The 23,900-nt window shown below is 37.9% G+C and overlaps 2 protein-coding genes across 2 annotated transcripts; both read left to right on the top strand.

The window, feature by feature from the left end:
- Positions 1–297: 297 nt before the first annotated feature.
- Positions 298–16,078, top strand: MYSM1 (Myb-like, SWIRM and MPN domains 1). Its single transcript, XM_009700916.1, has 20 exons — positions 298–341; positions 1,396–1,471; positions 1,678–1,748; positions 2,783–2,860; positions 2,990–3,016; positions 3,551–3,629; positions 4,251–4,349; positions 4,961–5,724; positions 6,941–7,071; positions 8,341–8,444; positions 9,405–9,482; positions 10,602–10,690; positions 11,012–11,066; positions 11,151–11,201; positions 11,898–11,972; positions 12,272–12,460; positions 12,687–12,819; positions 14,798–14,903; positions 15,027–15,084; positions 15,914–16,078. The coding sequence occupies exons 1-20, from the start codon at positions 298–300 to the stop codon at positions 16,076–16,078; spliced, it is 2,472 nt and encodes an 823-aa protein (XP_009699218.1).
- Positions 16,079–22,695: 6,617 nt separating this feature from the next.
- Positions 22,696–23,631, top strand: LOC104156216 (tumor-associated calcium signal transducer 2-like). Its single transcript, XM_009700906.1, is given in 3 exon segments — positions 22,696–23,151; positions 23,153–23,234; positions 23,237–23,631. Coding segments are annotated over 3 exon segments (933 nt in total).
- The last annotated feature ends 269 nt before the right edge of the window (positions 23,632–23,900 follow it).

The following is a 23,900-nucleotide window of genomic DNA, read 5'->3' as shown; positions in this document are numbered from 1 at the left end:
CGCCCGGCGCCTCAGGGGAGAGACCTTGGAGTCTCATTGAGGGCCCGTGGTGGGGGAGGAAGCGCCAGTGTTGAGCATCGTCGGGCAGGACACTGCGAACGGGGCCTATGAAATTATTGAAGGGAGGTGAGTGCAGAACTAATGCCATCGGATCCAGCAATACGTGAAATAGAGACACTTGGTGAAACTGCTAGGAGTCTCCTTTAAGAGGCGTAGAGAGAGACTGCTGTGTTGCATAACTGGTAGTGAACTTATGGAGGCAGGTAGGTTCAGAAAACTGATTCAACAAATTCGCGGATGAGGGATCTGCAAACAGATGCTGAAGAGAACGGGCAGCAGTTGTAATACTACAAGTCTAGCAGTTGCAGATGCCGGGAGAGTATGAGAGGATTGTACCGGAGACAGTGGCCGGACTCACATCTTGTCCTAGAATAGCACCTGCCACAGCTGTAGACAGAATACTGGGCTAAGGGGACTATTGATCTGACCCATTTCTTGATATGCTCCTAAAGAAGCGGGAGTTGAATTGGTTCCTGGCTGTACCTGGGGATTTATACTTACCTACAATGAGATGTTCAAACTGCTGGCACAAAGCAGTTTAGAGTAGTAGGTCAATTTAATGTAGTAGCATTGCAGGGGATATAGGGCTAATTAGTCTTTAGAAAAGTTCGAACATTCTGGAAGCAAAGATTTTTGAAAACAAGTAATTACGTGAATTACTAAGGAGATTTTATGCAGCGTTAAAGTAGAAAAAGTTGATAAATGATGTTAATCAGTGACAGATTTCTGAAAGTAATAAATAGTTATTTACAGAAAAGATCAAGCATAATCTGGAGGAAGTCTGTAAGAGCACTAACAACCCTGTATGATAGGATTCTATTAAACCTTGTGTAAGTATAAGCTTTCCTCGGGAAGAAAACAGGTTTGTCTTTAACAAGAGGGTGTTTTTACCATATTGGGGGAAAGATGTAGAAATGTTAAGTAGAGGTAATACGACTCAGTGACACATTTAATATTAAAAATACAGTTCTTCATTTGACTGTAAAATTCCGACTTCTTTCATTTGTGTATATTTTACATGTTCTCTCCTGCTTTCAGTTGTTTTACTGTTCAGGGTTTCACTGGTATCTCATACAGTCCGCAGCGAGATAGATGAGGAGTTGCTACTGAGATTACTAAAAAAGATCACTTACTGAGGGGGATTTATGCTATGTCTAATGGAATATTATAAGAGAGTAACATTATATCATAGTCTGCAACATATGATTTTAGTTTTAGTATCTAATTCTGTCATCTGTTAATGCTTTTGTTATTTACGACACCATTATCTTAACTTTGACAGCATTTGTTTTGTTTGAATGTTTGTGTTGTTTCAAACACTTGAATCTTTTTCAGAGATCATGAAAACACAGCTTCAAGCTTGCTGCAGGATCACTATCTTGATTCATCTTGGAGAACTGACAACAGTCTTGTAAGTATTTTTTACATGAATGGTACTTCTAGCAAGGTTATCAGAACTTCTGTTTTCTCAATTCTCTTCCCTCTATGTACATGCTCTTTTAGGTTTTTAACCAGTGCTTTTTGCTTACTTTTAGAAACTATTATATATTGATTCTTAACATTCAAGTCACAGCGTGACAGAATTGAAATATTAAAACATACTTGTATTGTTTGCAGCCATGGACGTTGGACAGCAGCATTAGCGAAGAAAACAGGGCTGCCATTGAGAAAATGTTGTTGGAAGAAGAGTATCCTTTTGCTGATTTGCTTATATGTTGTCCTGTAGAATAATAGAAAACTTCCTGTTTCCAAAGGAACTGGACAAATCTTTTCTTGTTAAGGTGACTGAAGCACTGTCATCTTGTAGGTAGATTGCAGAAATCAAGGAGGACCCCTGAATTAATCATCTAGCTACCTGCAGCTTCCTCTGATGCTTCTGATTCTTCAGAAAATTACTTGTAAGCTTGTCAGATTTAAGCTGGCGCTGGCATCAAAAATAGCAATATTTGTCCCTACTTCAGCTGCTTGTTCAGTGCCACCTCCAGCATTGTCCTGATGCAGCCGTTTGTGTGACTTCATAGTGAACCAGATCAAACAGCTGATCTGGCTAAAAATAGCTAGTTCTTTTTGCTGAATTGTTTTTCACTTGGATTGGTTTACTGTCTGATTTTGTCTGGCTGCATTCATACTTCTGCCAGCATGCAAGATGAAAACAGGAAGGAACAGCTGATGGTTTTTTTTTTTTTTCTTTTTCTCTCTTTTTAAGCAGTGTTGGCTTAAATAGTCCTACCAGTAGTAGCGTTTCTGGCATAAGTTGACCTCACAGACTGGGTAGATTATAGCAATAGTAATTGTGGGCTAATTTGTTTTCATCTAATTGACTGTAGTAATATACAGTAATAGAAGAACAAGAAAATAAAGCAATTAAAGTTTTCCAAATAGAATGAATTATTGAGGCTTAATTTGGAAATAGAGAAGGTATCAGTACAATGAAAATTACTTTAGTATGTTTTCTAAGTCAGAACAAAAATGCTGTTGTAGAAACAGAATAGCTAGTTTGCTGCAAGTAAAGTGAGCGTGGGGTTTCAGAAGTCAAATGTCACTTCCTTATGCATTAAACTAGTAGGAGTGTGTGAAATTGTGCATTTCAGTTTTGAAAGCAGTGCAGTGTTTGTTTCTACAGCTGAATAATTATGAACCACTGTAATTTATATGATTATTAGAATTCTCATGTGTACAAAAATCTCTGATGCTTTGAAAACTTACTTAGTAACTATTTCAGATATTATTTATCTAATAAATCACTTTCTGAAAAAATATGGCTCAATCACAAGGAAGCGGAGAAAAGAACTATGAAAAGGTAAGCTGGGAAAAATTCTCAGTTGGACGAGAAGAAATGAAAAGTCCTTCCAAAATAAGGTTATTTGCTGAGATATGCCACAGCATCACAATTATTAATTTTTGTTTTCACTTTGTTTTTTATTTGCAGCCCACATAAGAAAACTGGAAAAGTCATGTACGTACATTTTAATGATTGAGTTATATTTTTAAGTTTGGTGTCTGATTTTTGCTAAGTTACCAGACATTATTTAAAAAGAAAACCAAAACCAAGTTACAGGTCCTTAGTTCCTTTTTTTTGGCTGTACAAAATTATTTAAGAGACCTTTTAATGCAAAGAAGTATTGTTGTGTGTAATAATAGGCCTGTAGTAAGCTAGTTTGGTTTTTGTAGCACAGTGGTCCTTAGGAAAAAAATCCTTGTTAATTCTAGTTGGCTTTCTTGCCTGAACTTTTCTGTTTGCTGCTTCTCTGTATTCCTGTACTGTTAGTTACTGATGAATATTGTGCTGCCTTGAATCTTCCTCTGTGATGGAAAAGCTGACATGATTCTCAATATTTTATTTATCGGTTGCATTCTTGTTTCAAACAATACCTTCAGTTTTACTGAAGATGGGGAGTAGTCCTCCTGTCAGAAGTTGCCTTCAGTTACTGGGATTTGAGAACATATATATTTTTAAGAAAGCACTAACTTCTGCTTCCTATTTTCCTAGGGTGCGATCACCTACAAAATCAGCTAGCTACTCATTAAAGTGGACATCAGAAGAAAAAGAACTGTTTGAACAAGGACTGGTAAGTTTGTTTATATATGTAATATTTTGAATAGAAGTAATTAGTTTATTTTAAATAACAGAATAATAATGACTATAAATAAGCATGTTATATTTATCTGTTTCTGCTTTTGTACTTCTAATGTGTTAAAAATAATTACCGTCTACTAACAGTGTAATGATAAATCAAATTTATATTGATGCATCCTCCAAAATGGTTTTGTTTACCAGATTTTGTTCATGTGAGGCTGATTACAATTTGAGGTCATGAAATACTTCAAATATACAGCTCTATGAATTGTACAGTCATAATGCTGTAGTTAACTACAGGAAGCGTAGTGTGTTGTTAAGGCAAATGAGCTAATAAAGTAAAATCCTTTAATTGTTGTAAGGTCTTTAGAGCTTATATGGTTGTAGAGCGCCAAATGTAACAGGGTTTGTGTCGCCAAGTACAAATTCGTTTCCGTAGGATTCCTTGGGTTAGTAGGCAACATTATTTACAGTGTGCCTGAATTGGTTGACGAAGATCCTCTAGTTAAGAAGAATAGCAATAATTCTTACCATTGGATGCAATTTTCTTCTTGGTAGAATATGAACAGCGAGGTTATTGACCGTGGGTTTGCTCTGCTGTTTGTTGTACTAGGTGAAATTTGGCCGCCGGTGGACAAAAATTGCCAAGTTGGTTGGAAGTCGTACTGTTCTACAAGTAAAGAGCTATGCTCGGCAGTATTTTAAGAACAAGGTAAACAGAGTATCTCTGTAGTTAGCAGAAAGGCTGTTTGACAAATATGCTGTTGTACATGTAGCTTGATTTTAGTCTGTCTTTTCAGGGTGCTGCTGTTAAAGTACGTACTCTAGTTGTTCCCATATTCAGAAAAGTGGAATATGCTTATTTGCAGATTTAAATATGAAGTGAGACCTGATTTCAAATTCCTGGAATAACTTCAGTATTTTTATTGCTAGTATAACTAAACAGTAAATGTAGTATAATTGTAGTCTCTTATACTGTTGGTTGTTAGTCTGAAAATGTTTGTTTTCCACTATACAGCCGTTTCAACTGTGTGTTGTAGTCTTGGCTTTAGCCTAATTTGAGACTTTGGGGGCATTTAAGAAGAAATTACTACTGTCTAGTTTTTTTAAATGGAAATACACGTTAATTTACACTTGGGCTAGAAGTATACCTATAATGCTGCGTAAAAGTCAATTGCAATGGATTAAAATGTACTAAAAGGGTAAGATGAGGAAGAAACACTTTGGAATGTCTGCTGTTCAAGGAAAATAGCTCTGACTATTTGGAAGGCAGAAGGGATTGTTTTGTTTTTCCCTCCTAAAAGTGTTTTATATTTTCCTAAGGCAAAAAATGGTGATTCTGAAAAAGAAGAGCAAAGTCAGTGTGGGAGCAGTCTTCCCATTGAAGATGGGATAAGGGTAGAAACGTGGTCATCTGGAAACTTGAGAGGCCGTGCAGACCCCAATCTGAATGCAGTGAAAATTGAAAAGCTGTCAGATGATGAAGAAGTAGACATAACTGATGACATGGATGAACTACTTTCACCTACCTTCCAGCAAGAAACTGGAAAATCTGAATTATCTGTTATTTCAAAAAGTCCGGTTGAAGAAACGAAAGGAATGGAACATGGTTTTTCATCTGTTGGACACAGTTCTGCGATTCCTTTACCTAAAGAAGATCCTCAACATACCAAGCAAGATACAGTGGATGCATTAGTATTTCCAGGTGTTGCAGCAACATGTTCTCAGCACCTGAATGGTGATAAATCTGTGAACTTAGATTACCAGCAATACCATAATTTCATTGAGAAAGCTGAACAAGGCAGACTAGTAACATCTCATGGTACTAGACAACTGACTCATCAGGAGATTAATGAGGAACAGAGGGACCTGGCTGATAATGGATTGCTTTTTCCTTCTCCCTGCCAAGTGGATGAAGATCATCAAGAAGAAGCAGAGGAGCTTAAGCCGCCTGATCAAGAAGTGGAGGTTGACAGAAGCATTATTCTGGAAGAAGAAAAGCAAGCTATTCCTGAATTTTTTGAAGGGCGCCAGGCCAAAACACCAGAGCGTTATTTGAAAATTAGGAATTATATTTTGGATCAATGGTAAGGTGCATTAATTTCATTTACTGAAATAAGTGATTAAGATGACTCATGGCTTGCTTTATTGTAGTTAAAATGCTACTGAGGACTAATAGCTTACTTCTGAAAGAGTAAAATTAATTTTATGGTGGCATTATAAAGATATCAGTGAACAGCACTGACTATAAATGCTTCTTTTGCATCTTCCCTTTTTTTTTTTTTCTAGTATTCTTGAACCTAAGCAATGAAAATACTTGGAAGCACTATGAAAATGAGTGTCCTATATCAGAACAAGCTGCATCCATTTTGGTTACGTTATTTTCTTCTAATTTTTGTCATCCTAGATATAAAAAGGCATATATGGTTTTAATAAATGGTTCCTCAAAATAACTGATTAAATTAATTCTGTAATGAGGTCTAGTACTGCCTGTACAGAAGGGCAGCTAGAAGAAATAGTCTGTGCTAGAGCAAATAATGTTGACCAAAAAAATACTTTGAATTAAGAATCGATTTGGAGTCGTGCTTGTACATTTGAGTATTTTATATTCCGTCTCCAAAGAATCAGCTTAAGGAACCTTAGGGATTTGTGGTAGCAGGCTCAATATACAGTTTGTTGTGTTAACAGTTTCGTTTTGTGTGCTGCTTGTGGTTGGTTAGCTTGCTTTTAAGTAGAAAGAACTGCTGAGTTTAACTCTCTTCTCATTCAGTTGTCTTGTGTATTGACAGCTTATTCTAGTTGCAAAGAAACTCTGCAATTCTGTACCAGAGAAGTGTTGAACTGAAACAATTCAATATCAGTTTAAAAGCAAGTAATAAGCACACAGAGAGTGAAAACAGGCTTATTTATTACACCAAGGAAGCCTATGATTATAGGAGCTATTTAGGGTAATCTAATGCAGACATTCTTGTATCAGTTTAACAGTATCGTAGTTCTTCTGAGTAATTCATTGCTTCCTGGCACCAGTTGTGTAGAAGAGTTTGTTGTAATGCATGGAACCTAAGTTTCACTCTGCATAAGTATGAATGTGTATGAACAACCCTAAAATAAATTGTATGTGTGTTTTGTGAAGTTTATATTTTTGCTGTGATTGCCCTGGATAACGGTGTGTTGTGTGTGCATCGTGGACGGGAAAAAAAAACCACTTCAGTGGCTCATCTTAACCTCAGCTTAAGTCACACAGTTCCTTCCTCTTCCCATGATTTGTTTTACTATTTGATAATGTGCTATACTTTATTTTAGGGAGAGATGTAAACCCAAATACCTGAATAAGACCTCAGTACGTCCAGGCTTGAAGAACTGCGGTGATGTTAACTGTATCGGACGGATCCACACATACTTGGAATTAATAGGAGCGATTAACTTTGGCTGTGGTAAAGATATTTTTATTGGAATCAATTCAGAACCTAAATTCTAATCCGTACGTGCTGAACATATCTATTGTTGACTGTCAGCTTTTTTTTAATTAAAATGAATGTTTTTATGTGGAGGCTGAACAAGATTAGTAGATGTGTCTTTAAAAGAAAAGTCATAAGTTCACTTCATTGAGGTGTGAATGACTGCACTTAATTGGAATCAAGCATCTGTGGGCATAATCTTCCAACTTCTCTGTACTCTTAATAGTAATTGTTGTTACATTTCAGTTCTGTAGAAGTGAATCTTTCTTTGGACCGTGTTTAGTACAGTCATGTTCCAACCTATATGGCTGTAGCTTATTTTGGTATTAATGTTGAAGGACTACTTAATGTTAGAGTGTACTGCTCACACAGAAGGATGCACAATAATCCTTACTCGGAAGGACCTTCTGAGCAGATTGTCTCTCATGACCTTTGAAAATCTAGAGGAGTTTGTAACCTGCTTACAGGATTATCCCTGGAAGTGTTCAAGACCAGGCTGGATCGGGCTTTGAGCAACTTGGTCTGGTGGAAGGTGTCTCTGCCCATGGCAGGGGGGTGGGAACAAGATGATCTTTAAGCTCTCTTGCAACCCAAACAGTTCTATGATTCTATGATTATGGATTTTTGGTTTTACACAAGACCTCTTCTTTCTTTCCTTCCTCCCTGCCTCCCTCATGTTTACTGCACACCAGCTGGTGGGGTGATTTGTTTGGTTTGTGCTTTTCTGTGTGTCCAGTGTTGGATATTTTCCCCCTGATACCTGCTGTATCTGAAATTCTGCCCTCCTTCCGTGTAAGACAGAATTCAAGTTACTGTTTCTTTTCCCATGCTGAATTATAACTGTGTCCTGAATAAAAAACAATGTCTTCGTCCTCAGGGCTAGTTTTTACAAGATTCAAATGTTAGAATTAGGGGACATGTTAAAAGTATATATACATGCACCTAGAATTTAATGTTTTAGAGTCTCTAGATTGATTTTGGTCGAAAGCTGAATGACAGTCACCTAGGAGAGGACGAATGTCCTGCAAATACATTTTGTCTGAAGTAAAGGTTATTAAAAATAAATTAACAGTAAGGAAGGAGGTTTTCCTGACTTAAAAATGCTGTGGTAGTGGGAGAGGGCTATGTAATCAGTCAGTAATATGATCACCGAGAGATGTCTTTTCACTGTGGGGTTTTTTGTTGTTGCTTAAGTGGCTTCATACTTCAGTGAAGTACAGTGTATCTGTTTTCTCTATCCTGTAGAACAGGCTGTCTATAACCGACCCCAACCAGCTGATAAAACACGATCCAAAGAAGGCAAAGACACAGTGGAAGCGTACCAGCTTGCTCAGCGCTTGCAATCCATGGTATGTTTTGGTGAGGGAGGTGGGAGTGGCAAAAAACATTTGGCATGGAGAAGGTCTTTTCAATTTTCATTTTCAAGCTAGGGCATTTCAGGAAACTTCTCCTCTCATTCAGTTTGCAGTTTCATTAGAAAGCCCTGTAATTTGAGCATCAGTCTAAGTACGAGTTCCACTGTCTGACAGGTGTCTGCCTTAACTTCTGCTATCTTGCACGTTTGATTCCTGTTCAGGTACTTAACTATGATTGTTTCAGTCTTTTTGCTGCAGCCCTAACCCCTTCCTCTCCACCTCTCCATAATTTATTAGCCAGAAAATAGTGGAGTGTATTGGTAGTGTGTGACTAAGTTGCTTGCATTTTAACTGTTTAGTAGGTATATGATATGGCTTACTGTGAGAGCCTTATGCACGTAATTAAGTACAGTAGCAACTCATTTATATAACTACATGAATGACCAAGGCTTACCAGATTTAATTTTCATATTCACATTTCATGTAGCATTTTTTTAAGTACTTCACAGCAAAATAAATCCATTGATGAGAGGAAAACTAACTCAATCCTACTAAAAAAAAATAATAAATTGAAATATAAAGAACTGCAGCATACACTAGATGTAAACATACTGGTTTTACAGCTTTTTGTATTGTCTGAGCTGTAATTCAGAGCTGGATAATAACGCACTGTTGCTGTCAGAGATGTCGATGATCCATGGAATATCAAGCAGGTGTTAGGCTTTACAGCCTTAACATCTGAAAACTTAACTGATGATGTTTCAGGACACGTTGTGAACTACTTAATTCTACAGATCTTCAGGGTGTTCTTTCTTTCCTGGAAATATGTCATAGCGTTAGTAACATTCATGTGGCAGTAACCTTTTGGACAATCTTCTGATGGTTGATTAAATGAAGTAAATGCAGTTTATTCAGGAATGAGATCCTTGACTCACGTTGATTTGCTTGCTGCAGCGTACGAGAAGACGGCGAGTGCGAGACCCCTGGGGAAACTGGTGTGATGCAAAGGATTTGGAAGGACAGACATTTGAGGTAACCCTTCTGTGTTTTAAATGTTCCTTAAAGAATTAATTCTTGCTAATTGCTAGCAGGTGGTGTTGCATCAAATATACAAGGAAAACAGTTGTGTAATAGGTACTTAACCTCTCTTTGTGGAAACAGTAATTTGAAAATAATGTAGCAGCTGTTACATCTTGATACAGCTGTACTTTGGTGTTTACAAAGGTGTTCATGTTGTGAGCATGTATCGCCCTACACTCTTTTATGCCTCTAAAGCTCTTTGCCTTGTCTTGTAGGAGATTTCATGACCCTTTGTTTTCAGTTAACTGCCTTACTAAAGCTAACGCTAGGGGATAGGAGAATTAAGATTTAAATGTTGTTTTTTCCATCCTATACAGTTTCTTTGTGCTTATAATCCAGGTGATACGAGTTCCTAATATTAATTCTGCTACTAGCAGTATCCTCAGAAATACTGTGGTTTATGAAGTGCTTAGAAAAATTCTTACAAGTTTGAATATTTTATAGAAGACTTGGAAAGAAAATATCTACTTGTCCATTCCTACAATTTCAAATTATACAAAAAGTGAAGAACTGTAAACACCACATTTTTCTTGTATAGAAAACCACTTAAATTTGCAACCTTCAGTAATGAGTATCTATAACAATTACTTCCATAATGTTATAATGCCATACCTATTTTTGAGTAACTGTGGTTAATAATTCCAACACTTTCTGCAAAAGACATATTTGGATGGAAATAAAGTTTGAGAACACTAGTCTCTAAAGAGGTGTCATGATAAATGCTCGCCACAGACTGAAATGGCACATTTTTCTCCTTAGTTATCCCACTTGCATTTATGCATGATTTGTGCTATGGGCTGTGATTTTACTGAATTTGATTGGCTTGGAGAATGTAAGAATTCTCTCATCAGGCATCTGGTGGACTACATCTATGATCGTCATTACTTTCACACTGCTTGATTCTGCTATGGGTGATGCCCTCTGTCCTGCGTAGTCCTGTAATGCATACAAATTGGTAGCATATCAAGAGGACATTGATGTCACAAATTTATCCTGGGCTGGTTTTGGAATCACTACTGAAACAGCACTTAAGACATTAAGATTGATTTAATTATTTTTAAATTTTTTTAGCATCTGTCTGCTGAAGAATTAGCAAGAAGAAGAGAGGAAGAAAAACTGAAACCTGCAAAATCTTCTAAAGGTTCAAGACAAATAAAAAGGTATTCTTTGATGTACATCATATTCAAACATAGATCTTCTAGGAATGAAATGGGTGTCTTGTGTAGTGTCAGGCTGGAACGCTGCAAATCACTAATATGTATTATGGTCTGAAAGAACATGTATGTGTTTCAAATGTTTTGTATTGAAAGTCACAGGTGTGGGTAGTGAAGTTTGTACTTGGTGGAAGTCACCCTAGTGTGAGATGAGAAAATCCAGTCAAGAAAACAAGATTATTTCTCCTCTGCCAAGGAGACAGTGGGAAACTTGAGAAGTTTCCTGACTGTCCTACATCTTTAGAGAAATTTTCTTTCATTTTATAGTTCCTTTGATCCCTTTCAGCTGATACCGTGCTGTTTATTCACTGAAGAAAAACAGGTATGTACCTACGAGCGAATAATCAAGAACTCTTTATTACTTACTTTACTTTTCTTATGCTCATTATTGTGTTTATCATTTCAGGAACCTTTTCAGGTGAAAGTGTCTTCCGAAGCACTTTTAATAATGGATTTGGTGAGGACTAAGTTTTATCTTTCAAAAAGCTATGATGTGTATGTTGCGTTGTGTTTTTTTTTTAAATGGGCAACATAAGAAGCTTGAGAAATACAGTGCTTCCTTCCATTCACACCTAGAAGTGAGAATCTAGTATTAAATAAAACCCCTTAAGATTAATGTTTTTTCATTTTGTGCTTAGCATACAACCATTTACCTTCTAGAAGAACTAATAAGAGCATTGCTACTTACTACTCTCCATCATACTTTAAGTATAATTTGCTTAAAGCTACTTCCTAAAATAGACTGTCATTTTGAAATCATACGGGTTCATTTTCTACTAGTTTGGGAATTGATTTTTGAGTTTATAAAGCAATCTGTGGTTGGTTAGTTGTTTTTTTTTAGTAACAATAGGTTGTACCAAAATTTGTGCATAGGCATCACCTTTTGAAGCTAGCATAGCTTCACGTACAGAGGTGGTATACAAATGCACTATATACATACCCGTATATAATAAGCAAACATAATCTTTTCTGTTTGCTTTAAATTGAAACACCAAGTATTGGAGCATCTTTAGCTGTCCTAAGTTTTCCTTCTGAATGTCATTGAGAAGTTATTGGCTTCTAGCTGTTTAGCCAATGTATTCTGTCATGTGCAGCTCAAAACTAGGAGAAATTGTACAAGTTGGACTTTAATAATTGTTTAATATCATTTTAGCACTCTCATGTGTCTATGGCAGAAGTGATCGGGTTGCTAGGTGGAAGATACTCTGAAGCTGATAAAATTGTAGAAGTAAGTGTTTGTCTTTTTAGATTTCTCTAAAATACTTCTCTGAAGTATTAAAACTGTTATGATAATATATTATGATTTGAATAGATGTAAATGTTATTTCTGAAGGGCAACTACTTTAATATATTGAAGTTGAAGTTAATTATTGTAGTCTTGAAATGTTAGAGTTATGCTTATTTTCAAGTGTTGGCCTGTCGGCACTATCGTAAGGAAGATCTGAGATATGACTCTTAAAATTCTTTAAATTTTATTTAACTGATGGAGATTTCTTGCATTTATCCATCTGGAGACTTTTTTAACAGGTCTGTGCAGCAGAGCCGTGCAATAGTCTCAGTACAGGACTGCAGTGCGAGATGGATCCAGTATCTCAAACACAGGCCTCGGAAACGCTGGCTGCCAGAGGATACAGTGTTATCGGATGGTACCATTCCCACCCGGCCTTTGACCCCAACCCCTCAATACGAGATATTGACACTCAAGCTAAATACCAGGTATTTGCTGGTCTGTACCTTAAAAATAAATAAATAGCAAAAAAACCAACAACCCTGAAGCCTCCCCAGTATTTAACAATGTTAATATACATTATTGCTCTAACGTGTCTTAAAATCAGCTCATTTGTAAATTGACATAAATTCTGTTTTGTTAATTTCAAAATGCTGTTCTGAAAAAGGCTGTATTTCTTGTATGTGTGTTTTTTCTGTGTTTTTGGTTTTTTAGAGTTACTTCTCCAGGGGTGGTGCCATGTTCATTGGAATGATCATAAGTCCTTACAACCGAAATAATCCTCTCCCGTATTCTCAGATTACTTGTCTGGTAATTAGCGATGAGATCAGTTCTGATGGTTCCTACCGTAAGTACTGATTTTTTTATCCATTGTTTTAATTTTTCTTTCTCTTTTGGATACTAAGGGGAAAAATGTTGTCTCTTCCTGAACTTGAGAAATAGGTATTTATATATTTACGTTGGTAACTCGTGCTGTACAAACCCAGGAATTTCACTTCAAGGGTAGTCCTGCAAGTAGTCCATGCTGTCATGACAAGAATATACAAATATAAGTAGACAGAAGATTGTTTTTCTGTATTAGTATTTCCCACAACCCATGAAAGAAATTAAAGGGTTGGGACAAGACTTGCTGTTATTTACATGCAGTATCCATATGAATATCTGAGAAACTGCTGCGCATGTATTACTTAGACTTTGCTGCATTACAAAATTCTGAACAGATCCTCTGATCGAGGAGACAGAAGTATAAGGGCAAAGCATTGGCTGCTGTAGCGGCCAAAAATCCTTGTTTGAGTAACTTAGCATCAGAAGGTCAAAGGATCAAACTCGGCAGCTGTCCAGGCAAACACAAGATATGAAATTTGAAATGGTGTCCTGGCATGAATCCCCACCTAAGAGAACAAATTCTTGATTAAAAATGTCATTGGCATTTCATGAAAAGGGGATGTTTTCCTTTCTTGAATAGTTAAGAACATATCATGTAACACTTATGGTATTTCAAGTGGTGAGCAGATCTTCTCATTCCCTGACATTAATTTGTTATCATAATGCCCATGATAACATCATATGGTTACGGTAGCTGCCTCTTCTCTCTCCTCCTCCTTCCCCCTGTTTAAGTCCTGAATTTTGCATCCGAACTCCAAGGTTTCCAGTTTTCTTGCCCAGGCAATAGCGGAGGCATGTGAGCCAACAGTTTCCCCTCTGTTTTCTCCTGTGGAAGTTAGCAAGGGAGAGCATCTGCCTGGAGCCTTGCTTCATAGTCCTAGGGGACGTGAAGTGGTGGCCATAGCTGTGCAGGAATTCCCGTTTACCCAACAGTGATAGTACCCTCATTTTCTCCTCATTTCCCATGCATCCCACCCTGGTGACGTGGAGTTAAAATACCTAGACCTTTTTTTGGTCGCATCCATTTTGTGTCTGAGAGGACTTAATATTTATGTTTATCTCCTGAAATCAACTTTTTACAAAACGGTATCTCCTCTAGCTCTTTGGAAAAGTTAAACTGTGGCAGTAGCACTATAGTACTGTGCAAATGAACAAAAATTAGTGTTTCATATGAGCCAAAAAATATTTCTATAAATTAATTCTTAATCTTGGAAATGCATTCTGTGCTGAACACTTTTCATATCTGAGATGTGTTCAAATAGCAAATTGTATTTATTGCTTTCTTTTGATGTACTCTAAGGTCTAGTTGTTGTTTTGGTTTTTTTTTTTTCTAAAATGACTTACTGAAATTTACAGCCTCTTTCTTTCTCCTTGATTTTTGGTAACTGAATTGTGTTCTGCAAGTAATTTTCTGGTGTTCTTTTAGAATACTTGCTAAATTCCTCTTCCCCCACCTGCAATAAAATTTCTTCCTTTAGGAGCAAAATTCCTCTGAAATCTAGAACAACAGTCAGCCACTTCATCAACCAGTTCATACGTAAAAAAACAAAACCTTTTTTATTCACTGAATATCCACATGGATCTCGGACAGACTACAAAAGTGGTACTGAGTTATAAAAACTCTTATTAGTTTCGCCATTTTTCTGTTATGTTGTAGATTTCTGTGTGCTTCCTTATGGCATGAGGAATTAGCAAGGGCAGGGAGGAGAACAGGTTTGTTCCCTACTCCCACCAAAATTAAATTTGGATTCCAAAATACATTGTACTTTTACTTTAACCTGCTTAACATTGACAAATAACAGGACTGCAAGCTTCTGCAGTCAGCAATAAATTATGAACAGTTATGGTGAAGAAAGGGATTGCACCTAAAACTAAAAAAGAAGAAGAAAAAGAGTTGAGTGTACTAGAAACACTGATTAATCATGTTCAATTGATTACAGGCCTGCCCTACAAATTTGAAGTACAGCAGATGTTGGAGGAGCCTCAGTGGGAATTAGTATTTGAAAAAACAAGGTGGATAATTGAAAAATACAGATCCTGCCACAGGTATACATCTACTTCTGTTATAAAAAATAGCCAGTTTAGAATTTTTACCTGTTTATTATTGCTGTTTCAATAAAGATGTGTGGCAGCTTTCTACAGCACTACTATTGTTTTTTCTTTCAACAGCAGTGTCCCCATGGATAAAATTTTTCATAGAGATTCTGACCTGACTTGTTTGCAGAAAGTAAGTTTTCTTCTTTTAGCTTTTTTAATTTTAAATGTTTTTTTAAATACATATCTGTTTCATATTATCAGAAGTCACCTGAAGTTACATTTTCACAAATCAGAGATGTAAACTAATCAGAAGAAATTAGTTTTATGGTGCAGCTTATTTACTTACAAAGACAATGAAAATAAAGGTGCTCACTTGAGAGAGTTGGGGACAGTGGTTACATGCAGATTCCAAGTTTTAACCTCAGTTTGGAGAATAAATGGCAAACTAATCACTTCTCAGCATGTTATGTGCCTTTGGTGTTGAGAGCTGCACGTGTTTCAAGAGCAGACTTGGACTTCCTTGTCCTTTGTTTGATCAGTAAAGTAGTGCCATGTTTGTCATGCGTAAGTGTGAACTTGAATCTTCCAGTCAGTGTAGTCATTGCAATGAAGTTCTAAATAACTACAGCTGTAACATTAATTGCACAAACAAGACAGAAAATCTGCCCAAAGACATAAACAGAAAACACGTACACAATGATTACCCACATTTAATTTTTTTTTTCCTTTCAACATGACTTTGCTTATAAACAGCTTAAATCTAAAATTGAGTTGGTAGAATACTCTTCAATTTAGCTATTGTGGAATTGCTTTTAAAGAATTGGTTTTAAATCACCCATGTGTTCCTGTGTGATTCTTCCTTTCTAAAATTTCTGTTGTACAGTTGAACACTTTCTGTAGCATTAATCTGAAATAAATAAAAACATATCTCTTTGGAATACTTACCAGCTAGAAGGGGAAAAAAAATAAACTCAGGGAAAATGACAATTTTAAAAAAAATCTCCTTTTCTTTTGACTAGCTTTTGGAGTGCATGCGGAAGACTTTGGGCAAGGTAACTAACTGCTTCATTGCTGAAGAGTTCTTGACTCAGATAGAAAACTTATTCCTTTCCACGTACAAGAGTGAGAAAAAGAATAATGCCGAAGACAATGAGAATGAATGTCCAAGTGAATTGTCAATGTGATGGCTTTAACAGAACAAAATTATGGAATTTTGATTTTACTTTTTCATTTTCTTCCCCTCTTCCCCATTATGTCAACTTTTTCAGAATTATTATCCATTTTAATAGTAACTGTTACAGAATCCAGTGTTGTCTTACTGTTACGGTTTAAACATCCTTTGAAAAACTAATGTGTGTGAGGAATGCTTAATACTAACATTTAGTAAAGAACGAGTGCCACAGAATTAATTGCTTGACTAGCAGTCTGCCGTTTGGGAAGAAGGACAACCTGTCAAGAATACTGTGCTTCAGTCTTCAGGGAGAGTTTGTCTTATCTCAAGTCTTTCAGTTTGGGAATTTTCTCTTATTTTTTTATCTACAGGTACATGTCTAACTCGGAATGAATTTGTTCCTTAATGCTTTAGAGATTGTAAGTTTGAATGGATTCACAAAAGAGAAACTTAACTGAAATGAAAATTTTGTAGCTCACTGATTTCAAACTTTCCTGGTATCCAGTCTGAAGTTTTATTCAGTTGTAGCGTAATACATCATCTGATTTTTTTTTTTTTTTTTTTAACTTTCTTTTTCCCCCCATTGATCCCTATGGCCAAGTAGCTTTTTGGCATGTGCTTTGCCATCTTGCTTCTATATTGTGGAGAAAAAGCTGGCAAGTTTTCATGACTTCTCAGTAGTGGTTGTGCTTGTTTCCAGTGGAAATGATAACTCCTGTCTTATTACAGGTTGCAGTCTTTCTGATCTTCCATTCTACGGGGAGGTATTATGTTGTTCTGCCAGATCATTGTGATTTGTCCGCTACTAATTGCCACTGTTTCCTGTGGAAACAAGAGCTTTTGATTGATGGCAAACTGAGTGCACTCAGCAGAAAAGTATTTGTCTTCTTAAAGAAAAAACCCCCACCAACTTTTATATTCAGAGTTTTCTCTATAATGTGCAGTTCAGTAAGAAAACCTACTGTTTTGTATCAGTTCTTCAGTTATAATTTCATACAAGTATATATTTAGATAAATTAGTCATAAACTGATTGATCTCGATTGAGAAGTTTCTTGATTGCAACTTGGAAATGTTTCACAAGTTCTGTCACTGTGAATCTTTATAGAAAAAATGTGCTCTAAGTTTTGCTTTCTAAATCATGAGGAAACTTGACTTGTACACAGTTATTACTAATTACACACACATATTGTGAGCAAAGTTTCTCAGGTCTAAAATATATTTGAAAACATGAAGCAAGCAAGACCTTGAGTTTATATCTAGAGGGGTAACAATGAACTCAGTTCTTATTTTAAAAAAAACTATGTGTGTATATATATCTAGTTCTACATAACATAAATGGAATTTTAAGGTTTTATATGTTTACATTTTTAACTTCAGCTTTTCATTTGTATAAAGAGTTTGAAAAACTTAAAAATTTTAGAGTTGGATCGCAAGGAGGAAACTCCTTTACAGGCAGTTAACATTACTTCTTTGTCATGCCTTATAAAATGTTGATCTCTTTCTGTTACAAAGTAGAAGGTGCAGAACCGCATTGTATGAAAACGTGAGCCCTTGATACTTGGTGATTCTTCCAATGCAGATTCAAGAGCTGTGGACTTCAAAATATTGGTGAATGTTCTGCGCTCTCTTCTATGTTCAGATCTGCTGGTGCGCAGCTTTAGAACCCACTACTATGTATAACTTACAAACTTGGTGTACCCATCTATATAAGGCATGTTGACTCAGTCTGCATATATTCTAAAGTGTCATCTTTGGGACTTCCTGATTAAAAATACTGCATGGCTTTGTGTATTTCTAGTTCAAACTACACTCCTGGTGAGAAAGCATTCCTTCCCTACTTAGGTGTGCAGTGGTCTGCAGTGTAAGGTATTCTTTTGCAGTTTTGCATAGGTTACTCTCTAGAGAAATCACACAGTATAAATGTATATACTGAAAGCTGTAATTAGTTCTGATTTGTAGGAAGAGACTTCTGAACCTCTCATGTAACCGCAATATGAAGTAGATGATGTTCGTTGTCCACAACGGTTGATTTCCAAGCATTTAAGGATGGATGTCAGCATTACCCAAGTAGTGGTAACAACATGCTGACTGCTTCTCTGTTTAATGATTAAAATGAGTTAAAGTAATACAGTTGTATTAATTGGATTTAACAGTGGTGTTACGTCAGAGCAGTTGTGAGTAAAGCATACTTCTGAAGCGGTTTGTCCCTTCTCAAGAGGACGTGGTGCAGTACCGAGCCTTTGAAACGCACACGAAAACTGCAGGTTTTCTGAGAGTTCATTAGCAGGGTGGCGTGGGAGGAAATACAACTGCCAGTACCACCGTGATCCACTATTGTCACACGATATCGTATGTGAATTGGAAATGCCAAGTTTGTCGTGCTAAGTAATAATTTTGTTGGCAGGAGCCACGGTAAGAAAAATAACTAACCTACTTTTCCGCATTTATTTTGACTGTGTGGTTAATAGTATTGAGTTTGGAAGTTGCATGCTTGTAAGGAGATTTTACTAATACTACCGGTTCTGCTACTAAACACATATAAAAGCATTAAATTTTTTTATTGCAAAGCTCTTTCCCCCTGCCCATCCAGCTATTCCTTTCACACTAGCTTTGTCTTAGTGTACCTATTGTGGACTAATATGCTATTTCTTTATGTAAGACCAGCTGTTACACTGTGCCAAGTTGTTACTCACGAGATGGGAAATGGTTGAGTAGCAAGTAGAATGATGCAGTTTAAACTAGAAGAGTCAACAGTTTAAAAAAATCAAGAAACAAACAAAAAAACCTGAAACCCCTAAGAGGTAACTTCTGGTAAATATCCTTTATGGGCATTTGTTGGCTGAGTTGACTTTTGCTATCCCAGTTCTCAGCAGTGCTTCTTCACAGGGATGTGTGCTTTGTTTGCCAGGGGAGGCAATATGTCCCGTCCCCCCCTTTTTTTTTTTTAAATAACTAACTTTCCAAGAACAATTCAGTTGAGGAAAACAAACAAACCAGCCCCAAAACCAACTAAACAAAACTAATGCCCAAACCAGCCAAACAAAAAAAGTTAATGCTGTTGCCATTGATACTAGGTACCTTTTTCCTTTTGGCTGCTGCTTTGATATTCCTAACTGATGGTATACAAGAGTCTACTGATAAAGATGGTGTATGTGATACCTTGACAGATGCGTTCCCTGTTTGTAATGGCTGCTTATCTCTTGAGCATCAGGGCTGGTATTTATTTTTTCCAAGTCCATGCTGATAACCAAGTGATCCACCGAAGTGTGATACCACTGGAGGGAGCTTTGCTACAGCTGATACCAAAAAAAATGTTCACTTAGAGGAAACCTTTTCTTACTAGTGCATGTCAACTTCTGGCTAGTCATTCAATTTTATGGGCAGTAGCGGTGTACCTTGGGATAGATTTGTTTCTGTCGTTTGTTCTTGCAAACCCTCTGCATTAGTCTCCCCCAGAAAATTATCCAGTGGTGCTTTGTGGCAGGGGTGCCAGGATGGTAGATCGGTACTTTCCATGCTGTTTTCACAGAGAGAACGCTGGCTGTAGGATCACTGAAGGACGTAAGGTAATGGGTTTGTGGTCGTGGGCAACTCCAGTGAATTCTGAAGATGGTCATCAGATGGGCTGTCAAACAGCCCTGTGCCTTACCCAAGTTTGACTGAGGTGTGTTGGTTCTCCCTCTGCTGCTGCCAGCAGCAGGAGCCAGATGAACTCGTTCCTGCTGTGGTAGTTTGGTATGCTGGGCATTGCCGAGCTGTGAGGCCATCGTGTTGTGTAGGGGAAGGCGAGGCACCTCGAAAGGTGTGGGGTGGTTCAGCCGCGCACCCCGGCGTCTGCAGGGGGAAGGAAACCCTCTGTGCTGTTGCTGCAGACCTCGCTGAGGCGGTGAGGGATGTTGGGATGCGTGCAGGGTGACTTCATCCAGCCCCACCGAGCTGGTGCACAGGAGGGAGCTGGTTGTTAGCACCCAGTGGACGTTGCAATCATATTTGATACCGGACAAAGTATTTAATGGCCTAGATAAAAGCATCCTGGTTGTTTAATTGGAAATGTCTTGCTGTTTTACATAGACCTAGTGCCCTATTTTTATGAGACTTAGAATTGTGCTGAGAAATTGTTTCCATGGAAGCAGAGATCACTAAAGAAATAATGCGCTCCACATTTCCTACAGGATTATTCCTTTTACAGCCTGCTGTTCTAAATAATTAACTCTTGTAGTGACAGCACATCTTAGCATGGATTAAAGGAAATAATACTTTTTATTTTTTTAGTGTCATAGACGCATCACATATTTTTATATAAATATATGTATTTAGATATTTAGGAAGACTTTTGTCTTTAAAATAAGTGTGTTCTGTCCTTATTTACAGACCGGAAAATCCACCAGTACATAAAAGTCAATGGAAAAGTGCACTTTTATTTTGGCAATTTATGCAGCTCTGTCGAGGAAATTTAAGACTATTCCTTCTTTGCCCTTCTCTTGCCACTGTTCTACACTTTCTGCTTGGTGATGGGTATAATGTAAAACTAGTGTTGTGCTTCTGCCCACCTTTGAGGGAAAAGACAATGAATGCAGGTTTTAATTAAGGTAACAGCAATGAGAATCTTCCACCAGTAGGGAAAACAGAGCATCTCGATTAGTTACCTATGGTTTTTCTTCCATATATTAATTTTGACAATCCCCTTTTTCTCTACTTCACTGCAAGTGTCTGTAAGAAGGGGAAACTGTCAGATGGTAATACGAGGCCGAGACAAAGCGTGAACATCAGTAAACATCGTACAAGCAAAGTATTTACTAAAAAGTCCTGGTACTGCCCATCCATATGGTGCTTTCCAAGCACAAGGGCAGCGTAGCTCTTGGCTGTATAGAAATTGCCATCACTTCACTGAAGCCAGGCGTGAGCTGTGAGTTTACAGCAGTTAAGGCTCTGTCCTCTAGAGAAGAAAACCAAACCTACTCTCTCTAAAGTTCATAATGTGAAATGAAATAAAGACAAGATATGAGAATGTAGGTGACAGCTAAATGCATTTTGACTTTGAAGGAGGGATGTGAAATTAAAAAGAAGCAGATTATTATAGGTAAATGAAAGACTTGAAAAATAGGAAAAGAGTTAATGAACTATTATCAAAGAATCATCAATATGACAACTTGAAATACTTAGAAATTTTCATAATAATTTTAGCTGTAGATCTCAATTACTTTCTAAAAGGTAACTACTGTTATTTTTGCCTGAAGGAAGGGGAAATGGAGAGGTGTGATGACGTGCTATAAAGGAGCCAGGAATAAGTTGAAGAACTTGTCTCATCTTTGCTCACTGAAGTAGCGTGTGTTTCTGGGGCTCATTGAGAATTAGGTCTAGCTGCAAAACTCAGCTCCAGACTGTGCCCTTCTCTAGTGGTAGGGGAGTTATTTACCTCTGGAGCTCTAATTTTAAGCCTATTCTGTGTTATAAATACTGGCAGCCAGGGTAACTTCTGGCTGTTGGCACAGATGCAAGCTGTCACTACAAGTAGCTCAGCCTGCATTGATTTGAAGCGGGCCAAGCCTTTGGGAAAACAGCAGCGCAGGTAAAAGGAGCCGACTGCGAGGCAGCGTGCAAGTTGTGTGGATGGGAGAATGGGGTATACGCTGTTTTGTGGTCGTTACTGGTCCTGAAATAATGATTTATAAAGTGTCTGACAGTGTTTGACAAATCAGATGAATGGGACTTGCTTAATGCAAACTGCAAAATATCTTTCAGCTGCTGCCAAAGCACATGGAAACAGTAACTCAGGCTTTGTAGATCATTAGGACACTTGGGAGCTCCTGGAGTGTACTGTGAAAGGCATTACTCAAAGTTCAGATTGAAAAATTTCTTCAGAAATGACTAACAACTTCGTAAGGGTAATGCAAGCATGAAAATCATCATTGCTAGTACTGCCTGGGGATGAGTACGTGCCAAAGGGAAGGGGGGAGAGGAGCTTTCCGTACTGGAGGATGAGACTGCATTCCCGTGCTCTGTGGGTAGGAGAGCAGGCGTCAAACCGATGAACAGTCGTTCCCCCTGGATTGGCAGCTACTCCAGGCAGCATACATAAAACTCCAAAAGGCATACAAAAGTAGGAAGGAGGAAGTCCATAATTGATAAGAATTTAGACAGGGGAATGATACAGAATCCGTGTGATGGAAGATGCAGGAAAAACCGTAATGGAAGCAGAGGAGTAAGATTTCTTCCAACAGAAATGTGAGAAATTCCTTAAACATGCGTTTACATAGTCCAGAAAAAGTCTGAAGAAGGAAAAGGGCAAGCTGCTTGTGCTTTAACCCATAAGAGAAGCCCAAGGAAGGAGCTGTGCTTCAGGTTGGCTTTTGTCGCTTCCCTGTTGTTACCAAGTAAGAGGAGAGGCAGGCATTGGCGCCAGTCCCTGAGAAGTAAGAGATGAAAGTGCAGCTTGTTGACTTCTCTAGGACTGGGGTACAAGGTGCCAGCTGTTTTGGAAGGAGAACCTGTTTGGTGGGTCTGATTGGAATCTGGATAAAGGGAGCAGCACACCAGCGTGTAGAAATGAGTAGACTCCATCAATGCATTAATGCTTCGGGTATTGCCAGCTATCACTTGGGACTTGATCCACGCTATTCACCTGCGATATGGAGCTTCTGTTTGGGGTTTTGCTGGGTTTGATTCTGGCGGCAGCTTCATCCGCGCAGAACAACTGTACCTGCGCAACCAACAAGTGGATGGTATGTGCCCAGGACGGATCTGGGAACTGCACGTGCACGCTGGTAGGTTCAAATCGCAAGGTAGACTGTTCAACACTGACTTCAAAATGCTTGCTGATGAAGGCAGAAATGATCCCCCTGAAGGAGAAGCGCTTCTGAGGCCATCCCCGTGGGCTGCTAGATAATGAGGGCATTTACAATCCAGACTGCAAGGACAGTGGTATCTTCAAAGCCAGGTAGTGCAATCAAACTGATACTTGCTGGTGTGTGAACACTGCCGGAGTAAGAAGAATCGAAAAGGGTGACAAAAGCCTGAGTTGCAGTGAACTGGTTAGAACAAGCTGGATCTGCATTGAACTGAAGCACAAAAAAAAGTCCAGGGCCCTTCAATGTTCCCGACGTAGCGAACGCCCTGAAACATCAGTTTGAGAGCCAATACAAACTGCACTCCAGGTACATCGCAGCCATTAGTATGATTCCCTACTTAGCCAAATCCGCCTCAACCAGTGTGATTGGCAGAAATCTAGGTGTGAGGTAGATAAAGCTGATGTAGCCTATTACTTTGAAAAAGATATAAAAGATGAGTCCATATTTCATTCTAACAGTACGTTAACTGTCTCTGTCAATGGAGATGCTCTGGATATTGAAAAACTACGTATTTACTATGCTGATGAAAAGCCACCAGAGTTTTGCATGAGACAGCTGGTTGCTGACGTTTGTGCTGCGATGACAGTGGTGATACTGACTGCTGGCTTTCGCATCACTGTGCTGGTTATTCTGAGGTGGCTGTGGACAAGAAAATATGAGAAAGTTGAGATTAAAGAAATGGGTGAAGGAAAAGCACCAAGCTTACAGCTGCCCTGATCTGAAAAAAGCAAGGCAACAACAGGAAAAAAAAAAAAAATAAAAAATGCACAAAATACAAATAGCAAACAGATGCAGTGTATGCGGATGGGTTTGGAGAGGTTTTTTCCTTTCTACAGGAATTTGTACAGTGGTTGTTCTAAATTATTCTAATCTAGTAAGAATGACCTTTTTGCTTTTGGGTATAAACTAATTTGGGAGTCAGCTAAATATTTTAAATTAGTCCCAATTTAGAGGCTAAGAAAACAATACAGCTGTCTATTTAGCAT

Source organism: Cariama cristata, unplaced genomic scaffold (assembly GCF_000690535.1).
Source record: "Cariama cristata isolate BGI_N322 unplaced genomic scaffold, ASM69053v1 scaffold7550, whole genome shotgun sequence".
NCBI classification, from domain to species: domain Eukaryota; kingdom Metazoa; phylum Chordata; class Aves; order Cariamiformes; family Cariamidae; genus Cariama; species Cariama cristata.
This window is presented reverse-complemented; position numbering and strand designations above follow the sequence as displayed.